Consider the following 17,293-nt stretch of genomic DNA (forward strand, 5'->3'; position numbering starts at 1 on the left):
CTTGAGGGGCGGGTCCTGGGTTCGAACCCGGAACCGAGGGGAGGGGTCGGGGCTGGAACCCCGAACAAAGGGGAGGGGCGGGGCCTGAGGGGCGGGGCTGGCTGGTGGTGGGGCTCGAACCGGGCCCCCCGCGGTGCGGAGGAGGCGGGGTCTGTGCGGCGCTGGGGGGCGGGGGGGGGAGCTGGGGCTCGAACCCGGAACGCGGAGAGGAGGAGGCGGCGGGGTTGGGGGCGAAGGGGCGGGGCTTATTCGATGGGCGGGGCTTGTTCGGTGGGCGGGGCTTAGGGGTGGGCGTGGTGCGCGGCTTTTGGAGGGGGCGTGGCCTACGGTAGGGGGCGTGGCTTAGGGGCGCGGGTTTTGCGGAGGGGCGTGACCAATGGCTGTGTCAGTTCCGGTGGGCGTGGCTCCCGGGAGGGGGCGTGGTCTCAGAGCCCATTGGGTTTGCTGGAGGGGGCGTGGCTCGCGGGAGTGGGCGTGGCCTCAGGTCCCGTTGGGTTTGCTGGAGGGGGCGTGGCTCCCGGGAGGGGGCGTGGCCTAGCGGAGGGCGGGGCCTCGGGGGGGGCGGTCCCGGGCCTGTGCGCGCGCGCGGCGCGGTCGCTGCCGGGAGCGGGCCCGGCCGGGATGCAGAAATACGAGAAGCTGGAGAAGATCGGGGAAGGTTCGCCGCCCCCTCCCCGGAGGCGATCCCGGCCGCGGGCCCGGACCCGGTTCCCGTCCCCATTCCCGTCCCCATTCCCGTCCCCGCTCCTATCTGCGGTGCTGCTCCTTTCCGGTTCCCCTTTCCCTATCCCCGTTCCCGGTTCCCCGTTCCCATTCCTGCTCCTATTCCCCGTTCCCATTCCCCATTCCCGTTCCCCACTCCCATCTGCTGTGCTGTTCCTTTCCCTATTCCCCCTTCTTATTCCCATTCCCTATTTCCATTCCTGGTTCTCCATTCCCCATTCCCTGTTCCCGTTCCTGCTCCTATTCCCCGTTCCCATTCCCGTTCTCCACTCCCATTCTCCACTCCCATCTGCTGTGCTGTTTCTTTCCCGTTCCCTATTCCCTGTTCCCGGTTCCCCGTTCCCATTCCCCTTTCCCATTTCCAGATCCCTGTTCCTATTCCCGTTCCCATTCCCTATTCCCATTCCTGGTTCTCCATTCCCATTCCCTGTTCCCATTCCTGCTCCTATTCCCCATTATCATTCCTTGAGCCGTTCCCATTCCTGTTTCCTACTCCCATCTGCTGTGCTGTTCCTTCCCCGTTCCCTATTCCCCGTTCCCTATTCCCGTTCCCATTCCCGGTTCCTCATTCCATATTCCCTGTTCCAGTTCCCCGTTCCCGATTCCCCATTCCCCTTTCCCATTTCCAGATCCCCGTTCCTATTCCCGTTCCCATTCCCTATTCCCATTCCTGGTTCTCTATTCCCATTCCCAGTTCCCTGTTCCCATTCCTGTTCCTGTTCCCTGTTCCCATTCCTGTTCCCCATTTCCACCTGCTGTGCTGTTCCTTTCCTATTCCCTATTCCCCGTTCCTATTCCCATTCCCGGTTCCCCATTTCCATTCCCAGTTCCCTGTTCCCATTCCCCTTTCCCATTTCTGGATCCCCATTCCTATTCCGATTCCCTATTCCCATTCCTGGTTATCCATTCCCATTCCCTGTTCCCAGTTCCCTGTTCCCATTCTCCACTCCCATTGGTGGTGCTGTTCTTTTCCTATTCCCCGTTCCCATTCCCTGTTCCCCGTTCCTATTCCCCATTTCCATTCCCTATTCCCCATTCCCATTCCGTATTTCCGTTCCCATTCCCCACTCCCATTTGCGGTGCCGTTCCTTTCCCATTCCCTATTCCCGTTCCCGGTTCTCTGTTCCCATTCCCATCCCCGCTCCCCGCAGGCACCTACGGGACGGTGTTCAAGGCCAAGAACCGGGAGACACACGAGATCGTGGCGCTGAAGCGAGTGCGTCTGGACGATGACGACGAGGTGAGGGGGGGCCCAGCGCCCCCAACCCCCCCTCCCGGGACCCCTGAGCCCCCAAGACCCCAAAACTCCCCTCCCCCCGGGACCCCTGAGCCCCCAGGAGCCCCAAGGACCCCCCAACTCCCCCACCCCGGCCCCTCCTGAGCCTCTGATCCCCCCCAATCCCCCTGACCCCCTATGACCCCCCACAGCCCTTCTGACCCCTTCTGACCCCCCAGCTCCTCCTGACACCTTATGACCCCCCCCAGCCCCTATGATCCCCCCTTTATCCCCTGATCCCCTTGGCCCCTGTTGAACCCCAAGTCCCTCTGTGAGCCCCCCAGCTCCCCCCTTTATCTCCTATGATTCCCTCAGCCCTCCTGATCCCCCCCATATCCCTTGATCCCCTTGGCCCCTGTTGAACCCCAAGCCCCTCCGTGAGCCCCTAGCTCCCCCAGCTCCCCCTAGCCCCTCTGTGAGCCCCCCTGCTCCCCCCCATGAGCCCCCCCTGACCCCCCCATCTCCCCAGGGCGTCCCCAGCTCGGCGCTGCGGGAGATCTGCCTGCTGAAGGAGCTGAAGCACAAAAACATCGTCAGGTGAGGGGCCAGGACGGGCGCTTCCCCCCGATCCCCCGGGGACCCCCGCCAGCGCTCAGCCCCGTGTCCCCCGCGCAGGCTCCACGACGTCCTGCACAGCGACAAGAAGCTCACCCTCGTCTTCGAGTTCTGCGACCAGGTGGGTGTCGGTGCTGGTGTCGGTGCCGGCGTTGGCGTTGTGGCCACCGCGGTGTCACCGCAGCCCCCCCCTCGCTCTCCCCAGGACCTGAAGAAATACTTCGATAGCTGCAACGGCGACCTGGACCCGGAGATCGTGAAGGTGCCGGGGGGCAGTTCGGGGGGTCCCGGTGCTGCCGCCGGTGCCGCTGACGTCGCCGCGGTGTCGCCCGCAGTCGTTCATGTACCAGCTGCTGAAGGGCCTGGCGTTCTGCCACAGCCGCAACGTGCTGCACCGCGACCTCAAGCCACAGAACCTGCTCATCAACAGGGTGCGTGTCCGTCTGTCCGGCTGCCTGTCTGGAGCCCCGGCTGCCTGGCTCTGCCAGTCCAGTTGTCTGATTGGCTGCCTGTCCAGCTGGCTGTCCAGTTGTCTGTCTGTCTGGCTGCCTGATTGTCCATCCACCTGTCCATTGGGCTGGCTGTCTGGTTGCCTGGTTGTCTGTCTGTCCAGTTACTCCTCTGGTTGCCCAGCCATCCGGTTGTCTGTCCAGTTATCCCTCTGGTTGCCTGGTTGTGTGTCTGTCCAGTTACTCCTCTGGTTGCCCAGCTGTCCAGTTGTCTGTCTGTCCAGTTATCTGTGTGGTTGCCTGGTTGCCTGTCTGTCCATTTATCCATCTGGTTGGCTGGCCATCCGCTTGTCTGTCTGTCCAGTTATCCTTCTGGTCGCCTGGCCGTCTGGATGTCTGTCTGTTTGTCTGGTTGGCTGGCTGGCTGTCCAGTTATCTGTCCATCAGGCTGTCTGTCTGTTTGGCTGTCTGGCTGTCTGGTTCTCTGTCTGTCTGGCTGCCTGTCCGGTTGTCCTTTGCGTTCCCGGGAAAGGGCGAAGGGCCCAGAGCCAGGACGTGGCATTCCGTGCCCCGCGGTGCCCACATGGAGCTCCAGAGCCGGCACGCAGTGTTCCTGGTGCCGTTGCACCCGCGTGGAGCTCCAGAGCCAGGACAGGCAGCGGGATGCGGCATTCCCAGTGCCCACACGGCGCTCTCTCCGCAGAACGGGGAGCTCAAACTCGCCGACTTCGGGCTGGCGCGCGCCTTCGGCATCCCGGTGCGCTGCTACTCGGCGGAGGTGAGCCGGGCGCTGCCGCCGGAGCCCTTCTCCGGGCTGGGATCCGGGCTGCTCCGTGCCCGGGCCGGTTCGGCAGCGCCGTGTGGCCCCGCAGGTCGTCACGCTCTGGTACCGGCCCCCCGACGTGCTCTTCGGCGCCAAACTCTACTCCACATCCATCGACATGTGGTCGGCCGGCTGCATCTTCGCAGGTAATGCCGGGAGATACTGGGATTGGGAGCTGCGGGCACTGGGAGCTACTGGGATTGGAAGTTACCAATACTTGGAGCTCCTGGCAGTGGGAGCCGCCAGCATTGGATGCTGCCAGCACTGGGAGCCACTGGTATCGGGAATCACGGATATTGGGATTCTCTGGCACTGGGAGTTACTGGTATTCAGAGCTACTGGCACTGGGAGCTACTGGTATTGGGAATCATGGCTATTAGGAGCTGCTGGTGTTGGGAGCCGCCAGCATTGGGAGTCTCTGGCACTGAGAGCTACTGGTATTGGGAGTTACTGGTATTCGGAACCACTGGCACTGGGAGCTATTGGTACTGGGAATCATAGATATTGGGAATCATGGATATTGGGAGCTGCTGGCATTGGGAGCCGCCAGCGCTGGGAGTCTCTGGCACTAGGAGCTGCTGGGGTTGGGAGTTACTGGTACTGGGAGCCACTGGGACTGGGCGCTGCTGGCACTGAGAGTTACTGGTATGGCGAGCCGCTGGTACTGGGAGTTACTGGTGCTGGCCGTGGTGTCCCCGCAGAGCTGGCCAACGCGGGGCGGCCGCTGTTCCCGGGGAACGACGTGGACGATCAGCTGAAGCGCATTTTCCGATATCCTTGGGGGGCTGGGAGGATCCGGGGGGGGGGGACGCCGGGAGGTCCGGGGGGTTTCGGGGCGATGGGGACACCGTGAGCTGGTGGCCCTTGACCCTCCCACGCTGCTGGGGACACCGACTGAGGAGCAGTGGCCGGCGATGGCCAAGCTGCCCGACTACAAGGTGGGGCTGGGGGGGAGGATTGGGGGTTTGGGAGGGGAGTTGCGGGGCTGGGGGAGGAATGGGGGGGCACTTGGAGGTTGGGGGTGGGAATTGAGGGTTTGGGGGCAAAATTGGGGGCTTGGAGAGAATTAGGGGGCACTTGGGTGGGTTTGGAGTGGGAATTGGGGATTGGGGAGGGTGCTTGGGGGGGTTTGGAATGGAATTGAGGGGTTGGGGCAGTGCTGGGGAGGTAATTTGGGGGGCTTGGAGGGAATTGGGGGGCACGTGGGGCGGTTGGGGGTAGGAATTGAGGGGTTGGGGGTGCTTGGGGGTAATTGGGGGGCTTGGAGGGAATTGGGGGGCACTTAGGGGTTTGGGGTGGGAATACAGGGCAACTGGGGGGCTTGAGGATTTGGGATGGGGCTTGGGGGGGAATTGGGGGGTCTAGGGGGGACTTGAGGGTTTGGAGGGCACTTGAGGGGGGATCGTGGGTCTGAGGTGCGAATTCGGGGGTACTTGGTGGGGCTGCTTTGGGGGCTGGAGGTGAGATTAGGGGTTTGGGGTAGGAAGTGGAGGGGCCCTTGTGGGTCTAGGGGGGGCACTTGTGGGTCTGGGGGGTCCCTCGGGGGTCCTGACGCCCCCCCAGCCGTACCCCATGTACCCCGCCACGGCGTCACTGGTGAACGTGGTGCCGAAGCTGAGCGCCACGGGCCGGGATCTGCTCCAGGTGAGGGGCTGGGGGGGCTGGAGGGGCTGCTGGGGGGCTTGGGGGGTCCCTGTGCCCCACCCTTATCCCCCTCGCCCCCCCAGAACCTGCTCAAGTGCAACCCCGTGCAGCGGATCTCGGCCGAGGAGGCGCTGCAGCACCCCTACTTCACTGACTTCTGCCCCCCCTAGGGACCCCCCAAAACCTCCAGGACCCCCAACCCCCCCAGGGACCGCACACACACACACAGGAGCCCCCCCAAACCTGCTAGGACACCCCCAACCCTTCCATGACCCCACCTCCACGACCCCCTAAACCTTCAGGACCCCCCAAAAACCCCTAGACCGCCCCCCCCCCCCAATCCCAGGGCCCCCCAACCACCTCAGAGCCCCCCCAAACCCATGGGGTTGCCATCCCAGCCCCTTCCCCCCCACCCTGATCCGGGGGTGCCGGCACCCCAGAACCGCAGCCCCCCCCCGCCCCCCCCAGCCCCTATTTATTAGGTTTTTAACCCAAAGTGGTTCTGGGGCTGGCACACCCCCCCCCCCCAACATCCGACTGATGAGCCGGACATGGGACCAAGTGTGGGGACCCCCCCTCACTGACCCCCTAAAATTGGGGGGTCCTGGGTCCACCCTCTCCAAAACTGGGGGGTCCTGGGTGTCGTCCCCCCCCGCAGTGGGGGCTCCTGAGTCCCTCCTCCCCAGAACTGGGGGGGGGGGTGACCCCGTTTTGCTCCCCTATGTGTTTGTTACCTCCATAAAGCGCTTCCCCCCACCCCAATTCTGCCTCCTCCTTTTTTGGGGGCCCCCCCTGTCCCCCCCCAAACACGCGGAGCCAGGTCTGGGGTCTGGTTTTTACTGGGTGTGGGGGCGCAGGCGGCGCATGCAGTGGGGGGCCCTGGGGGGGTCCCGGCCCCCAGCCCCGCTGCGGCCCCCCCAGCGCCCCCCGATCCGGCCGGGGGTCTGGGGGGGCTCGGGGGGCTCAGAGGCGCGTCACGAGGTAGCAGGTTCGGGGTGAAGCCGAGGAGCGGGGGGGCGCGAGGGGCGGCACCGGCACCCTGGGGACCCCCCGATCCCCCAGTTACCCCCTAATCTCTTGTTCCCCCCACCCCAATCCCCCAGTTCCCCCCCTAATCTCCCTGTTCCCCCCCCACCCCAATCCCCCAGTTACCCCCAATCCCTCCTTCCCCGCCCCGACTCTCCCAGTTCCACCCCCCACCCCGCTTTCCCAGTTCCCCCCCAATCTCCCAGTTCCCCCCCCCCGACTCTGCCAGTTCCCCCCCCCGTCTCCCAGTCCCCCCAGTCCCTACCTGGGTGTGGGGGGGGCCGTGGGGCTGTGGGGGGGGCCGGGGTGCTCCTGGGGAGGACAGGGGGTGAGGGGTTTGGGGTACCAGGGTTTGGGGGTGCAGGATGTTGGGGTACCAGGATATGGGGGGGGATTTGGGGGCACCGGGGGCTGTTGGGGCTGCAGGTGGGTGGGTTTTGGGGTGCAGGCTCAGGGGTTTCGGGTACTGGGCTGTGGGGGTGGGTTTAGGGTGCAGGGTTTTGGGGTGCTGGATCAAGATTTTGGGGTGCAGGGTTGGGGTTTTGGGGTTCTAGTGTGTGGGGGGTGGTTGGGGTGCAGGGGTTTGGGGCTTTGGGGTACCGGTGTGCAGGGGGGATTTTGGGGTGCAGGGTTTAGAGTTTTGGGGTACTGGTGTGCAGGGGGGATTTTGGGGTGCAGGGTTTTGGGGTACCGGTATGCGGGGGGGATTTTGGGGTGCAGGGTTTCAGGGTAGTGGGGGGGATTTTGGGGTACTGGCATGCAAGGGGGATTTGGGGGTTCAGGGTTTGGGGTTTTGGGGTACCAGCGTGCAAGGGGGATTTTGGGGGTGCAGGGTTTTGGGGTACCGGCGTGCGTGGGCGCTTTCTGTCGCGGTAGGCACTGAGCAGTTTGTCGCGGAACACCTGGGGGGTTTTGGGGGGCAGATCAGGACTCCCCGGCTGTAGGGGCCCGGGGGGTTTTGGGGGGCTGGGGGGGGCCTCACCTCGCACAGGTAATCCAGGATCTCCAGGACGGTGAGGAGGCTGGCGCCCACAAATAGCCCCATCTGCCCCCCGATATCGCCTGCGCCGCCGTGCGTCAGGGGGGCTGCAACCCCCCCCCGGACCCCAACACCCCCAAACCCCCCGGGACCCCCATTTGGGACCCCCCAGGAACCCCCAAACTACTCTGGGACCCCCAACCTCCTCAGGAGTCCCCCCCAGCACTTCCAAAACCCCTTGGGACCCCCAAACACCCCATGAACTCCACACCCCCGAGGAACCCCCAAACTCCCAGGTCCCCACACAGAACCCCCAAAATCCCCAGGAACCCCCAACCCCCCCCGGGAACGCCCAAATCCCCCAAGAACCCCCAAACCCCTCGGGAACCCTAAATCCCCTGTGAACACTCAAACCCCCAAGGAACCCCCAAACCTCCCAGGAACTCCTCAACTCCCCAAGAACTGCCAAACCCCCCAGGACCCCCAAACACCCCAAGAACCCCTGAACCCCTCAAGAACCTCCAAACCCCTTGGGAACCCCCAAACTCCCCAGGAGCCCCCAAACCTCCCAGGAACCCCTAAACTCCCCAAGTCCCCCAGGACCCCTGAACTCTCCAGGAACCCCCAACCTCCCCGGGAACCCTAAATCCCCTGTGAACCCCCAAGCTCCCCAGGACCCCGACTGACCCAGCAGCCCGGCCACCTCGTACGCCTTCTTCTGCTCGATGCTCTCGTAGTTGAGCGCCTCGAAGAAGATGTCGAGGACCAGGACGTTGTCCCTGGGGGGACACGGGGGGCTGGGGGCACCAGGGCCTGGCTGGGGGCCACACGGAGCCACCACGCTGGGCCCTGGCCTGTTCCCAGTGCCCAGTGACCCTTTCCAGGAAAGATTTCATCCTGCTGTCCATCCTGACCCTCCCCTGGTGGAGCTTGAGGCCATTCCCTCTCGTCCTGTCCCCTGGCCCTTGGGAGAAGAGCCCAGCTCCCTCCTCTCCACAACCTCCTCTCAGGGAGTTGCAGAGAGCAATGAGGTCTCCCCTCAGCCTTCTCTTCTCCAGGCTAAACAACTCCAGGTCCCTCAGGCTTGTTCTCCAGCCCCTTCCCCAGGTTCATTCCCTTCTCTGGACTCGCTCCAGAGCCTCAACATCCTTCTTGTGGGGAGGGGCCCAGAACTGACCCCAGGATTCGAGGTTGGGTCTCACCAGAGGGAGAAGAACCTCCCTGGCCCTGCTGGCCACGCCGGCTCTGCTCCAAGCCAAGATGCCCTTGGCCTTCTTGGCCCCCTGGGCCCCTGCTGGCTCCTGTTCAACCAACCCCCCCAGGTCCTTCTCCTCCAGGCCCTTTCCAGCCAGCCTTCTCCTAGGCTGGAGCTGCCCAGGGTTCTTGTGCCCCAAGTTCCTGGTGGAACCTCATCCCGTTGGTCTCAGCCTGTGGATCCAGCCTGTTCAGGTCCCTTGGTCTCTCCCCATCCCCACACCCCGTGCCCCGCGTCGGGGCCTTGGCGCTCACGCGATGTACTGCTCGCTCTTGTTGAATTTCCTGGCGAGGTACCGCGCCGAGGCCTTGCTGGGGATCTTCACCACCGAGAGCTCTTTGCCGTAGCGCACGGTGGCGCAGGGCGTGCGGCACGCGCAGAACTCGCTGTCGCGCTGCACCAGGAAATCTGGGGGGCGGCGGGCACCGGCCGCACCGGCCACGGCCGCGGCGTGGGACCCGTGCCGGGAGACGCCGGCAGCACACGCGGTGCCGGCACCGAACCCAACGGCTGATCCCAGTGTCCCCAGTGCCCCATCCCAGTGCCCCCAGTACAGGGTCCGGTGCCCCCATGGTCCCAGTGCCCCCCAGTGCCTGCAAGTGCCCTATCCCAGTGTCCCCAGTGCCCCCACTGCCCGATCCCAGTGCCCGATCCCAGCGTCCCCAGTCTCTGATCCCACTGCCCCCACTGCCCAATCCCAGTGCCCGATCTCAGTGTTCCCAGTGTCCCCAGTGCTCCCAGTGCCCGATCCCAGCGTCCCCAGTCTCTGATCCCACTACCCCCACTGTCCAATCCCAGTGCCCGATCCCACTGCCCAATTCCAGTGACCCCAGTGTCCCCAGTGCCCAATCCCAGTGCCTGATCCCAGTGCTCAATCCCAGTGCCCGATCTCAGTGTTCCCAGTGTCCCCAGTGCTCCCAGTGCCCGATCCCAGCGTCCCCAGTCTCTGATCCCACTAACCCCACTGCCCGATCCCACTGCCCAATTCCAGTGCCCCCAGTGCCTGATCCCAGTGCCTGATCCCACTGCCCGATCTCAGTGTTCCCGGTGTCCCCAGTGCTCCCAGTGCCCAATCCCAGTGCCCAATACCAGCGTCCCCAGTGCTCCCAGTCCCTGATCCCACTACCCCCACTGCCCAATCCCAGTGCCCAATCCCAGTGCCCAATTCCAGTGACCCCAGTGCCTGATCCCAGTGTCCCCGGTGCCCGAACCCAGTGCTCAATCCCAGTGCCCAATCTCAGTGTTCCCAGTGTCCCCAGTGCTCCCAGTGCCCGATCCCAGTGCCCCCACTGCCCAATCCCACTGCCCAATCCCACTGCCCAATTCCAGTGACTCCAGTGTCCCCAGTGCCCAATCCCAGTGCCTGATCTCAGTGTTCCCAGTGTCCCCAGTGCTCCCAGTGCCCGATTCTGGTGTCCCCAGTGCCCAATCCCAGTGCCTGATCCCAGTGCCCGACCTCAGTGTTCTCATTGTCCTCAGTGCTCCCAGTGCCCGATCCCAATGCCTGATCCCAGTGCTCCCAGTGCCCAATCCCAGTGCATGATCTCAGTGTCCCCAGTGCCCGATCCCAGTGCGTGATCCCAGTGCCCGACCTCAGTGTTCTCATTGTCCCCAGTGCTCCCAGTGCCCCCAGTGCCCAATACCAGTGCCTGATCCCAGTGCCTGATCTCAGTGTTCTCATTGTCCCCACTGCTCCCAGTGCCCGATCCCAATGCCTGATCCCAGTGTCCCCAGTGCCCCCACTGCCCGTTCCCAGTGCCGGCTCCCAGTGTCCCCAGTGCCCGGTGGGTACGCACCGAGCGCGGGGTCGGCGCACTCCTTGTACTGCTCGGGGGTGCAGACGTTGGCGTTGCCTGCGGGAGGGCGGCGGTGCCAGGCCCGCTGCGGCGCTGCCGCGGGCGCGGGGCCGCGCTGCTCACCTGGCATGTGCACCATGCGGCAGTTGCAGTTCTCGGCCAGGTACCGCGTCTCGCAGTCCAGGCGGCACGCGGGGAGGCTGTAGTCGGCGAAGAAGTCCGACTCGATCGGGGTGGCCTTGCAGTCCCCCCACGGCGGCGGCAGGTACACCAGCTGCCCGCGGCTAAGGAAAACGCCACCCCGGCACACGCGCCACGGCACCCGTGGGATCCCCCGCATCACCGAATCTCGGCGTCCTCAGCATCCCTGTGCCACAGCAGCACCAGCATCCCAGTGCCACGGGATCCCCGCATCGCCAAATCTCAGCATCCTCATCATCCCTGTGCCACAGCAGCCCAGTTTCACCGCATCCCTGTACCACAGCATCCCCAGTGTCCCTGTACCACAGCATCCCTGTTTCATGGCATCCCTGCACCACAGCATCACCGCATCCCAGTTTCACCACATCCCTGTACCACAGCATCACTGCATCCCAGTTTCACCGCACCCCTGTATCACAGAATCCCTGTACCACAGCATCCCCAGCATCCCTGTACCACAGCATCCCTGTTTCATGGCATCCCTGTGCCACAGCATCACCGCATCCCAGTTTCACCGCATCCCTGTTTCACCGCATCCCTGTACCACAGCATCCCTGTTTCACAGCGTCCCCGGCATCCACCCACCACAACCCCCCTGTACCACAGCACCCCTGGCATCGCCACGCTGCGGCATCCTCGTGCCACAGCACCCCTGCGCCACGGTGTCCCCAGCATCCCTGTGCCGCGGTGCTGCCATATCCCCAGCCCACGCCGGGATCCTATATTTGGGTGCCCGGCTGTGCCAGCTGGAAGCCGCCCCTGCCCGCAGCCTGTTCAGTGTGAGGCTGACGGTGACAGCGCCTGCGGTGCCGCCGCGCGGTGCCAGGGGGGCTGCCACACACCACGATCCCAGCCATGGGGAGGCTTGTGGCACCCAGGACGTGGTACCTGGGATGTGGTACCTGGGATGCTGTGCCCAGGACGCGGTGCCCAGGATGCGGTACCCAAGATGTGGTACCCGTGATGCTGGTGCCCGAGACACGGTGCCGGTGCCCGTGCCGCGGTGCCACCGTGCGGGGATACGCGCTGCTGCTGGCAGGAGACGAAGGTCTGGAAGCCGGGCGCGACGCCGAAGCCCAGCTGGTCGATGGCCGGGGGCTCATCCTGGCTGTGGATCTGCACCTTCACCCCCGCCTCGAACGACGTCTCGTCTGCCACCCGGGAGAGCCGTGGCACCAGTGACCCCAGTGCCCCCAGTGCCCTGCACCCAGTCAGGACCCCAGTAGCCCCAGTGCAGGGTCCCAGCGCTCTCAGTTCCCAGTGCAAGATCCCAGTACCACCAGTGCAGGGTCCCAGCAGCCTCAGCTCCCAGTCAGGATCCCACCACCCCCAGTGCAATATCCCAGCAGCCCCAGTGCAGGGTCCCAATAGCCCCGGTGCAGGACCCCAGCCCCCATCCTGGACCCCAGCCCCCCGGAGCACCCCCCACTCACCCGTGTCCCCCCAGACGGGCAGATATTCCTCCTGCTGCACGTTGAGCATCAGCTCGAGCCCGTTTCCCGCGCCGCCCTGCAGCGTGGTCAGCACCTCGCGCCCCGGGCCCCCCGAGTTGAACGTGTAGCACTTCCCCAGGCGCGTGAAGATCTGGGGGGTGCGGGGAGACCCTCAGCTCAGGGGCTGAGGGACAGGAGTCCCCAGGGACCCCCTCATCACACCCACAGCACCCAGGGACCCCGAAGCACCCAGGATCCCAAGGCACCTCAATGCACCCAGGGTCCCCAAAGTACCCAGAGCCCCACAGGGTCCCCAAAGCACCTAGAGCCCTCAGAAACCTCAATGCACCCAGGGTCCCCCAAATCGCACCCCCAGCACCCAGGGACCCCCAAATGCACCCAGGGGACCCCAATACACCCATGGACCCCAGGGACCCCAATGGACCCAGAGCCCCCGGGGACCTCAGCACCCCAATGTGCCCAGGGGACCCCAAAGCACCCAGGGGACCTCAGGGACCCCAAGAGACCCTAATGCACCAAGGGACCCCAGACCCCAGGGGACCCCAATGCACCCAGGGACCCCAGAGACCCCAGGGGACCCCAATGCACCCAGAGCCCCTTGGGACCCCAGAACCCCCAGGAACCCCAGAGCACCCAGGGACCACAGCACCCCAAAGCATCCAGGATCCCAATACACCCAGGGGACCCCCAGAGCCCCCAGTGTCCCCAGTGGACCCAGACCCCCCCCATGCCCCATGGGGTGTCCCACCCCATGGGGTGCCGCCCCTCCCCCCAGTTTTCTGTGCCCCTCCCCCTTCCCCATGGATGGGGGCGTTGCTATGGCAACGGGACTGCTCCCAAAAAGGGGAGCCGTCGCCATGGCAACGCGCTGCCCAAGGAGGAAGGGGGGGTGGCTGCCATGGCAACGGTGACCGGCCCCGGGATGTGCTGGGGGCTGGGATGGGGGGGGATCCATCATGGGGGCCCTGCACCCCAGGGACCCCCTGCCCTGTCCCTCAGCGTCCCCTGTCCCAGCATCCCATGTCACAGAGTCACAGAATCAGGAGTTTGGAAAAGACCCACCGGATCATCGAGTCCAACCATCCCCATCGATCACTGACCCATGTCCCTCAGCACCTCGTCCACCTGCCCCTTAAACCCCTCCAGGGAAGGGGACTCAATCCCCTCCCTGGGCAGCCTCCGACAGGGACTAATCACCCTTTCCAGGAAAGATTCCATCCTGCTGTCCAGCCTGACCCTCCCCTGGTGGAGCTTGAGGCCATTCCCTCTCGTCCTGTCCCCTGTCCCTTGGGAGAAGAGCCCAGCTCAGCTCCCTCCTCACCACAACCTCCTCTCAGGGAGTTGCAGAGAGCAATGAGGTCTCCCCTCAGCCTCCTCTTCTCCAGGTGGAACCACCCCAGGTCCCTCAGCCGCTCCTCCTAACCCTTGTTCTCCAGCCCCTTCCCCAGCTCCGTTGCTCTTCTCTGGACTCGCTCCAGAGCCTCAACATCCTTCTTGTGGGGAGGGGCCCAGCACTGACCCCAGATCTTAAATGGAAAAGTTGCAGCTGGAGGCTGAGCCGGGACCTCGCCAGCACCACGTGCTCACACCAAACTTTCCAGCTGCTCTTTGGGGACCGTGGCGGGCGGCGTGGCACAGCTGGGCACACTGGGATACCAATGGCACGCCGGGATGCTGTCGGCAGACAGGGATGGCACATGGAGATGCCAGCGGCGCACTGGGATGCCAGCGGCACAGCCAGATGCTGGCAGTGCCCCAGGATGCCATCGGCTCACTGGGATGCCAGCGGCACAGCCACACGCCCTGCAGAGGCGCCGGCATCCAGGGTGCCACAAGCCAGCACCGCACGTGCCACCCTAGATCCTGCCCATCCCAGGACCCTGGAGCTGCCGAAGGGAACGATCCCGGCCGAGCTTCCAAGGGCGACGAATGCTGCATGCCGAGAGCCGTGGGTGGCAGCGCGGCCAAGCCACAACAATGCTGTCCAGTCCCCAACCTGCCTGAGACCCTGCTGGATGCACGGGTGCTGCGGCAGCACGGGTGGGACAGGAGACGGGACACCAGAGCCCAACCCTGGTGGGATCGGGAAATGAATCATAGAATCATAGAATCACAGAATCACCAGGTTCGAAGAGACCCGCTGGATCATCGAGTCCAACCATTCTCATCAGTCACTAAATCACGTCCTTCAGCACCTCGTCCACCCGTCCCTTTAACCCCTCCAGGGAAGGGGACTCAATCCCCTCCCTGTTCCAGTGCCCAATGACCCTTTCCATGAAAAATTTTTCCTAATGTCCATCCTGACCCTCCCCTGGTGGAGCTTGAGGCCATTCCCTCTCGTCCTGTCCCCTGTCCCTTGGGAGAAGAGCCCAGCTCCCTCCTCTCCACAACCTCCTCTCAGGGAGTTGCAGAGAGCAATGAGGTCTCCCCTCAGCCTCCTCTTCTCCAGGCTGAACCCCTCCAGCTCTCTCAGCCGCTCCTCTTGTTCTCCAGCCCCCTCCCCAGCTCCGTTGCTCTTCTCTGGACTCGCTCCAGAGCCTCAACATCCTTCTTGTGGTGAGGGGCCCAGAACTGACCCCAGGATTTGAGGAGCGGTCTCACCAGAGGGAGAAGAACCTCCCTGGCCCTGCTGGCCACGCCGGCTCTGCTCCAAGCCAAGATGCCCTTGGCCTTCTTGGCCCCCTGGGCCCCTGCTGGCTCCTGTTCAACCAACCCCCCCAGGTCCTTCTCCTCCAGGCCCTTTCCAGCCAGCCTTCTCCTAGGCTGGAGCTGCTCAGGGTTGTTGAGCCCCAAGGGCAGGACCCGCCGTTTGGCCTCGTTCACCCTCATCCTGTTGGTCTCAGCCCATGGATCCAGCCTGTTCAGATCCCTTTGGAGCCTCCCGACCCTCCAGCAGATCCAGCTCCCACCCAGCTCAGTGTCACCCACAAACGCGAATGCACGGATGCGCCCGTGGGTGCCTGAGCAGCACCGGTGGGACGGGAGGAGGGACACTGGTACCCAACCCCGGTGGGATGGGAGGAGGGATGGAGCCCTGGGTGCTGCTGTCGCAGCACCCAGGGCTCCATCCCTCCTCCCATCCCACCAGGGGCGCGGTGCGGGTCGGCACTCACCACGGTGAAGTTCCGTGCGGAGCAGCCGGCGCCGCGGAAGGAGCACTGCAGCAGCATGTCGGCCAGGTCGTGTCCGGTGCGGTTGTAGAACTCGGCCATGCTGAAGGGCTTGGCCTTGAAGTTCTTGAAGTTGGCTTTGTCGCGCAGGGCGGCCAGGACGTGCGGCTCGGCCAGCTGCGGGTTGCTGATCTCCTGGCGGTCGTTGAGCAGCGCCAGCAGCTCCCCGACGTGGTACAGGTCGTTGCGGGTGATCTTGGAGAAGCGGAACTCGTTGAGGTTGCAGATGGTGATGGCCGGGAAGGTGAGGTTGTGGGCGGCCACCTCGTCCAGCTTGGTGACGTGGGGGTAGGTGAGGAAGTAGGCGACGCGCTCGGCGCAGACCAGCAGCAGCAGCCCCAGGGACCCCAAGAAGAAGGCTCCCCAGAGCCCGCGCCGCAGCGAGGCCGCCCCGTAGGCGAAGACGTGGCTGATGCCGTGCAGCGAGGAGCTGTGGGCGAAGGCTCGCAGGCTGCACGGCCCCGCGCCCCCCCGCGACGCCCCCCGACCCGCGACGCATCCTCGAGCCCTCGACGCCCTCAGCCGCCGCGCGCCTCGCCACCACGGCACATCGCGGGGGGAGAGGGGAGAGGGGGAGAGATGGGGAGATGGGGGAGAGCAGGGAGATGGGGGAGAGGAGGGAGATGGGGAGAAGGGGGAGCAGGGAGAGGGGAGATGGGGGAGAGCAGGGAGAGGGGGATATGAGGGGGAAATGGGGGGAGAAGGGGCAGAGCAGGGAGATGGGGAGATGGAGGGAGATTTGGAGATGTGGGGGAAATAGGGGGAGATGGGGAAGATGCAGAGATGGGGGAGATGAGGGGAGAAGGGGGGAGAAGAGGGGATGGGGGAGATGGGGGGAGCGGGTAGATGGGGGAGATGAGGGAGATGGGGAGAGAAGGGGAGATGGGGAGATCAGGACAATGAGGGGAGATGGAGGAGAGATGGGGGCAAAGGGGGAGATGGATGGAGAAGGGAGATGGGGAGCTCGATGGGAGGGATGGAGAGAAAGGGGGGGCGATGGGTCTGGGTAGGGGAAGCAGAAGCAGGAGAAGCAGCAGAAGGGGGGGATGGAGCAGCGGGGATGGAGGCGGGGGGGGGGAGCGGGGGGTGAGGGGGGTGTGAGGGGGATGAAAGGGGTGAAGGGGATAAGGGGGGTGCAGGGGATGAGGGGGGTTCAGGGGATGCTCCCCGCACACCCGATCCGGATCGCAGCGCCGGCACCGCCCCCCCCCGGCACCGCCCCCCGAGGGGAGGGACCCCCGGACACACGGACATCCCCATCCAGGGACCCCCCCATTCATCGTAGGGACCCCCAACCAGAGACACCGGGACACCCCCATCCCAGGGACCCCCATCCTAGGGACACGGGGACCCCCCCATCGCAGGGACCCCCCTATCGCAAGGACCCCCCTATCGCAGGGACATGCGGACACCCCCATCGCAGGGACCCCCCCATCCACAGACCCCCATCCCAGGGACATGGGGACCCCCCCCATAACAGGGACCTCCCCATCTGAGGGACACAGGGACCCCCACCCCCATCACAGGGACCCCCATCCAGGGACATGGGGACCCCCCCCCCGGGAACACGGGGACCCCTCCCATAACAGGGACCTCCCCATCCGAGGGATACAGGGACAAAATGGTCCCAGGAGGGACACAGGAGCATCCTCCAGCCCCTCCCCCCACCCCATCCCAGGGGGTGACATGGGGATCCCCGCGGTGACACAGGGATACACAGAGACCCCCCCCAAGGTAACACAGGGACCCCCAAAGTGACACAGAGACACACAGACACCCCCCCCCCGAGGTGACAGAGGGACCCACGGGCCCCCCCCAAGTGGCACAAGGGACACACGGGGACCCCCATGGCAAGGGACACACAGGGACCCCCCTAAAGTGACACAGGGACACCCGGGTCGCTCAAGGTGACAGAGGAGACACCCAGGACCCCGAAGTGACA

At 65.0% G+C, this 17,293-nt stretch overlaps 2 protein-coding genes across 2 annotated transcripts; one reads left to right on the top strand and one right to left on the bottom strand.

Annotated features, from left to right (window-relative positions):
• The first annotated feature begins 573 nt into the window (after positions 1-573).
• On the top strand, positions 574-6,225 carry CDK5 (cyclin dependent kinase 5). The gene is made up of 12 exons (XM_069860409.1): positions 574-658; positions 1,875-1,963; positions 2,469-2,536; positions 2,615-2,675; positions 2,760-2,816; positions 2,890-2,985; positions 3,707-3,781; positions 3,876-3,972; positions 4,528-4,597; positions 4,704-4,764; positions 5,390-5,470; positions 5,554-6,225. The coding sequence occupies exons 1-12, from the start codon at positions 622-624 to the stop codon at positions 5,638-5,640; spliced, it is 879 nt and encodes a 292-aa protein (XP_069716510.1). The 5' UTR covers positions 574-621; the 3' UTR covers positions 5,641-6,225.
• Positions 6,226-6,757: 532 nt separating this feature from the next.
• Positions 6,758-15,850, bottom strand: ASIC3 (acid sensing ion channel subunit 3). The gene is given in 11 exon segments (XM_069859995.1): positions 6,758-6,808; positions 7,342-7,398; positions 7,479-7,558; positions 8,163-8,254; positions 8,985-9,138; positions 10,527-10,583; positions 10,650-10,800; positions 11,751-11,878; positions 12,161-12,311; positions 15,295-15,828; positions 15,830-15,850. Coding segments are annotated over 11 exon segments (1,476 nt in total).
• Between the last annotated feature and the right edge of the window lie 1,443 nt (positions 15,851-17,293).

The sequence above is a fragment of the Phaenicophaeus curvirostris genome, chromosome 6, assembly GCF_032191515.1.
Source record: "Phaenicophaeus curvirostris isolate KB17595 chromosome 6, BPBGC_Pcur_1.0, whole genome shotgun sequence".
In the NCBI taxonomy this organism is placed as follows: domain Eukaryota; kingdom Metazoa; phylum Chordata; class Aves; order Cuculiformes; family Cuculidae; genus Phaenicophaeus; species Phaenicophaeus curvirostris.

What these genes read in the sequence shown, in the direction of transcription:
- CDK5 (XM_069860409.1), top strand. Translation starts at nt 622, where the DNA reads ATGCAGAAATACGAGAAGCTGGAGAAGATCGGGGAAG. An exon ending in TCTTCGAGTTCTGCGACCAG is followed by an intron (nt 2,676 to 2,759) that starts GTGGGTGTCGGT and finishes CGCTCTCCCCAG; the next exon opens with GACCTGAAGAAATACTTCGA. An exon ending in CCAAGCTGCCCGACTACAAG is followed by an intron (nt 4,765 to 5,389) that starts GTGGGGCTGGGG and finishes ACGCCCCCCCAG; the next exon opens with CCGTACCCCATGTACCCCGC.